We start from the raw sequence: 5,463 nt of genomic DNA on the forward strand, positions 1-5,463 counted from the left end.
GCCCTACTAGGCCGGCGGACTCCCCTAGCGTAGTATTTACTCTATTTGACCAATTTCTACAATTAGACCACCAAACCACGAAGCCTGGTAGAGGCTATATTAAAGTTGGGGGGGGGGGGGGTGCTGTAGGTCGATTCGCGAGAATACGGCAAGAAGGAAAATACGCCGCGAAAGGAAAAATGCCGGGAAAGGAATACTCGTACATGTAACGTTATCTGCCAGGAAGCTTGTACTCGCTCCCGGCAGGAGTCATTTTTACTTTCGCGGCATATTTTACTTCCCGGCGTATTCTCAGTTAAAAATTGCGACTCGAGCGCAACTTTGATACGCCAATGCCCCCAGAGAGGCAGGTAAAGGAGGCTAGGTAATCAGGCTCATTTTTACACGAACTGGAAACCTTCACAATCCAATCTCAAACATTGATTCCTTTACTACGCAGCACACGTTATAACGTTACCTGGCTGCCTCTCAAATCTTTCTGTCAGCCTTGAACAATTGTATCCGTATTACTTTTATCAATAATTAACGCTAAGTCAATTACTCGCGTCATAAATAAGGTTTATTTTTTAAACCCGGGCCGCGTCGAGCATAAATACTGCGCCCTGCTACTTTGTTGGTGTAATGGTAACCTCCACGATTGTTGAAATGGCACCCACGGTTCCCATGGTAAACAACCATCCGTTGACTGGTCTTTGCACTCACGTGACCATGACGTATTGTCATCCATGATGGGTGGTTAAATCCGGAAGTCGCAAGGTGTGTTGTGTAAAGACGAAATGAACACATTACAGGACTGACTCTTGCAGGTTGTAGTAACCAGCATGGCACCATGAAGCGGTGTGAAGTACAAATATCTCAAGTCATGGATGTTATGTCATGCGATGCGCGAACGGTCTCCATGACTTCCCCGAACCGAAATTACCGGACATTTACGGAGTTTACCGAAGAAAACCGAAATGGACCGAACCGGGTTCGTCGATCCGTAGTCCCGCAAACAATCTCTCAAGGCAACCAGTAGGTCATCATAATATAGATTCGTATACGCACCTGTACAGAATACAGCAGCAAGTATCCAAGCGCCGCTGCCGAGACCACGACTAGGAAGAAGCATCTTACACTCCCAGTCGATACCTTCTGTGTTTTCGCCATTCTAAAGAGGAAGGCGTAAAGGAAACACAGTTTGACAGTGGCGTGCCGTAGTCCAGAAGTGTATCTGGTTGATCTAGTGCTGACAGAGGTTGTTGTCTTTCGACAGAAGGTGCGTTAATTAAAGGCGAACAGGTGCCCGGTCGGTTATTGGCTCATAAACAACATGCGGTTGCAAAATCGATCAGAACACTCAATATCAACTCTAGATCTTATAATCAATTCCACCGTATGCCATTATACAATACAAATGGAAACAATACATGAATTTAAAGAGATGCAACAATGCAATATCAGTATTACCGAGGTATACGAGGGATGATCAATAAGTTCTCGACCTCACCCAGAAAAAAAGATGCAGAATTCAAATTTCGAAGCATAGATGCCAAGTATAAAGTCTTTTCTGAATGTCTTCCAAAATTCAAATCAGTTTCATCATTTCTTTGCAGGCTAGAGAAGACAATTGAGCAGTGCCCTGGGTTGTCCGGGTCAACTTGCTCTGCTGAGAGTCAGATACGTTTACCCACTTCTTTCTGTTTAAAATGTGGAAGGGTATCATTATCAAACATTTGACAATGTCTCGACCCATACATGTCTGAACACATGTACAGTTTACCCTTGTTTTTCTTACCAATTACCTACTGATTTTCAAAAAGACGTCAACTGGAAAGTAATGACTTCAACGATTAGAAATTTAGAGAATATTGATAAAAGGTTTCATACTACTAATATGATGTTGTACTTATTATTTCCTGGTGAGGCCGAGAACTTATTGATCACCCCTCGTATACAGGTCAGATAATTTAGTCCTTTCCACGGCTTTGGACACGAGCAGTAGAACTGATCCAAACAATGTTACACCTTCAGGTAATTTAAAATTTAACTATTGTAATTGTGTCATACTTGTGACAAACACGAAGACTTTGAAAACGATCAATGTCTTTCTGATAATACTAATTTTTTACCTAGCTCTTTTAACCAATTTTCTGAGTGAGTTTAATGGCTTTGCCTACTTTGTATAAAACAGCGCCCATAATATTGTAACTAAATAAGGAGTTGTTGAGAACTATTCAAGCAGAGGTTAGGCTTTTGGAGAGTAGACACAAAGAAAGAGAGTACAAAGAAATTTTGATAGAGAGCCCGACAAGAGCGCCCAACATAAACTTTTGTGTGTAGAGTAGGGAAGAAGTAGTTAGATATTTCCACAACGTGGAGCACTATATTTAATGTTACCAGTGTGCTGACCATTCGTAATACTTCATAGAGGCTGGCCAAATATGGCGCTCGAGGCAAGCAGGTGCCCAGTCACGTAATGGCTTATATTCACTATTATACCCCATTTCCACTGCGACCTTTGTGTGTTTTGTTGTCTTCTCGGTCACACTTTTACGTTTTGTAAGATATGTCCAGTGTGAAAGCGAAAGCTACACATATCCTATTTAGGTGGCAATGAGAGCGCAGCGCGTCACCGTCTAGTGGAAAGGGGCCATTACTGAGGTATAGGTACTTTAGATAATTAGTTGTTCAAGACAATCTTGAGAAGACCTCTGTAACAATGTTTAATATTTGGCGTGGTGGTATTATGGGCCCCAGAATTATGGGAGTTGACGTTATAAATTACATCCCGTTTAACCAAGTACACATTATGTCCTTGTTCTAACGCAGTAAAATGAAAGCTGTCCTTGAGTTTACCACTTCGTGATGACGTGGCATAGCCATTATGGCAGTATGTGTGTGTCGCGCGCAGTTTTTGAAACTGAACGACCCACTATCAAAGCTATTTCCAAAAATGCTTGATTCGCCGTATTGGCTGCGAAATATGCTTCCTCCAGTACAGTAAAGGTGACTAGTCTAGAACAGGTTTAGCTTACAAGTATAGGCATACAGTACGACTACATGTCTACTACTGTAGTACAAACTTTCAACTTGCCACTTGTGGGAATCTAAGTGTAAACACTAGCAAGCTAAACAATTTGTAATGCACTGCGGAAAGTAGCAAACGTTGAAGGTCTTGACCCAAAAAAACGAATACTCCAATCCAAATCTTGTTAGGCTTTGATTGCTCTCACCTATCATGGATCATAGCTAATCTCCCAGCAGATCCTACGCCAACTCTACGATACTATATCTTATGCCTTACCGTAGGATCCGCTAGGAGATTAGCTAACACTAGTTTTTTGCAAGTCACATTCCCGCAGAGTACCTTTCCTAAAACACGACGTGGTTCACTCTCAGTCTGTCGGGTGTGTCCCTGGGGTGCCAGGGTGGGCTGTAGCTCGCTCTGTCGACACGTTTCCGGGCTAAATCAAACTTAACAGTCACTTCTTTTATGTGCACTAAGCAAATACTAAGCCTTCAACTCCATCACCCAGTTCGAATGCCGGTGAACCAGTTGCTATTGTTTATTACTGCTCCTTTGGAATAAAGGCCGTCCGACTGGTCAACTTGTGGCAGGGACGTGGATATACTGATGAATCGAACATAGTGGCCATGGGCAGGGAACTCAACTTTGTTGATTCTGCAACTCAGTATAGTAGTAGCAGTAATAGTATGCGTTTTACTGGGTCAATCAGACATTTACTGGTCAGGAAAGTGAGTTAGTATATGAATAACAGACGACACTGCCCATGCACTCAGAGTAGTAGCTAGGCACTGTGACAAACTAAAAATCACACCAAACTGCAGAGGAAAAAAGTATATGCTTTACCCTTCGGTTCTCTAATCCGTTGAAAATCATCACTTTTGGCTACGACGCAGAACATTTTCCAAATACGACGTAACGTTAGTTGAACTATGTCAGGTGTGTCCCTGGGTGCGCGGTAGCTCGCTCTGTCACCATTTCCGGGCTAAACTTAATTAACGTTGGCTCCTTTGTTCCTTTGCACAAAGTTCAAAGTTCAACTCCAATGCTCAGTTTATAATGCGCACAACCATATAACGTTACTACCTTGAGAGCCGTGATTGGTCAGAGCAATCATGCATCTCGTGACATTTAGATTGGTGTATGCAAGTGTCATACATAAATCACACATCATAAAAGAAACAAACAACCAAGGACGTTGATGTAACGTCCTTGAAACAACTAATAAAAGTATTCCAATCTTGTGCTGTTTTACATTTTGCTTTACGGCTGTGAGTCGTGGACCATGAATATCTCACAGCCCAGGACGGTTCCTTCACCAGCCGGGTACGCATTGTATACAACGATCCTAGGTGGGAACACACCCAACAAAGCTTTGAGCTCTATGGGAATCTTCCACCTATCTCTGCTGAAGTGAAGCGACGAAGCCATGCTGGCCATGTTATTCGTCATGGTGAACCAGTCGCTAAACTGCTCCTTTGGTCCTCAGTCCTTGAATCAAAAAGGAGAAGAGGCCGTCCATAACGTCTGGTCCATAATTTACACAAAAGAAATACTCTCTCGAATCAGCGACTGGGCCAAGTGGCATGGACCTTACTGATTCTTACTGTGTAATGATGAACAATAAAACATAGTGGAAACTGAACTGAACAAAATTTTTCGACTTTCGCCACAAGGAATTGCACCAATTGAAGCATGGTCAAAAGCAACATGACAAGGTATGGCGTCCAAGGTGGCGCATCGTGTGGCATCGTGTGGCGCAGTCCGCAAGTTGTTTGGCCCAAACTAATAGGCCCAAACCCCAAAGGTCCCGGGTTCAAAACCGCTGATGTGCCAATGATGTGCCAATTTAACCTTGAGTAAAGTGCCTGCTGATTGATACAAATTTGTCGTCGTAAATATGAAATCCATAGAGAAACAGCCTTGTTATATTATTGTGTTGGATTAAAGTTCCATTGGGAATAGAATCCCAAAGGACTTGCTATCAGTTACACTGTCTTTGAAATGTTATTTTCTCACGACACAACAGAAAGTGGCAGACCAATGCACGTGTAGCAATGGCCGGGGAAGCATAGTAAACAATGCACTAAATAGTTTCCAGAAGCGCAAAAGCCCTCTTGCTTATTCATGGTTGAGTTTTGAATATGCTGGAATTTGTCCGATTAAAGTTCAGTGCCGTTAACGTTAACGTTAGTCTTCCCGTCTGTTTGGTGTCATGTCAATTTTTCCACAAATGTGACAAACTAACTAACTGTTTGAACAAAAAAGTCTATAATCATATGCTAACAGTCAGTCATACAAACGTTTTAATGCATGGAATGCATGGATTTATTATGTATGGTTGCATTCTTGCTCGGAATCGGCGAGTCCTGTTCGGCCTATGTCGGTACACTTCGTACATGTCCGGTAACTTCCGGAGAACTACGGAGAAGACCGATCGCAAGCGGTTCTGGGAT

The 5,463-nt window shown here is 42.7% G+C and overlaps 1 protein-coding gene across 1 annotated transcript in view; it reads right to left on the reverse strand.

Moving 5' to 3' along the window:
• The window catches only part of LOC118415200 (NXPE family member 3-like), a 7,635-nt gene extending 3,643 nt beyond the window's left edge, over nucleotides 1–3,992 (reverse strand). Inside the window, exons 1-2 of the mRNA XM_035819587.1 lie at nucleotides 3,854–3,992; nucleotides 1,048–1,150 (exon numbers count right to left, since the gene is read on the reverse strand). Of these exons, the coding sequence (XP_035675480.1) occupies nucleotides 1,048–1,149 (102 nt within the window). The 5' untranslated portion in view covers nucleotide 1,150; nucleotides 3,854–3,992. The remainder of the gene's footprint in view (nucleotides 1–1,047; nucleotides 1,151–3,853) is intronic.
• Between the last annotated feature and the right edge of the window lie 1,471 nt (nucleotides 3,993–5,463).

The sequence above is a fragment of the Branchiostoma floridae genome, chromosome 5 (assembly GCF_000003815.2).
Source record: "Branchiostoma floridae strain S238N-H82 chromosome 5, Bfl_VNyyK, whole genome shotgun sequence".
Lineage (NCBI taxonomy): Eukaryota > Metazoa > Chordata > Leptocardii > Amphioxiformes > Branchiostomatidae > Branchiostoma > Branchiostoma floridae.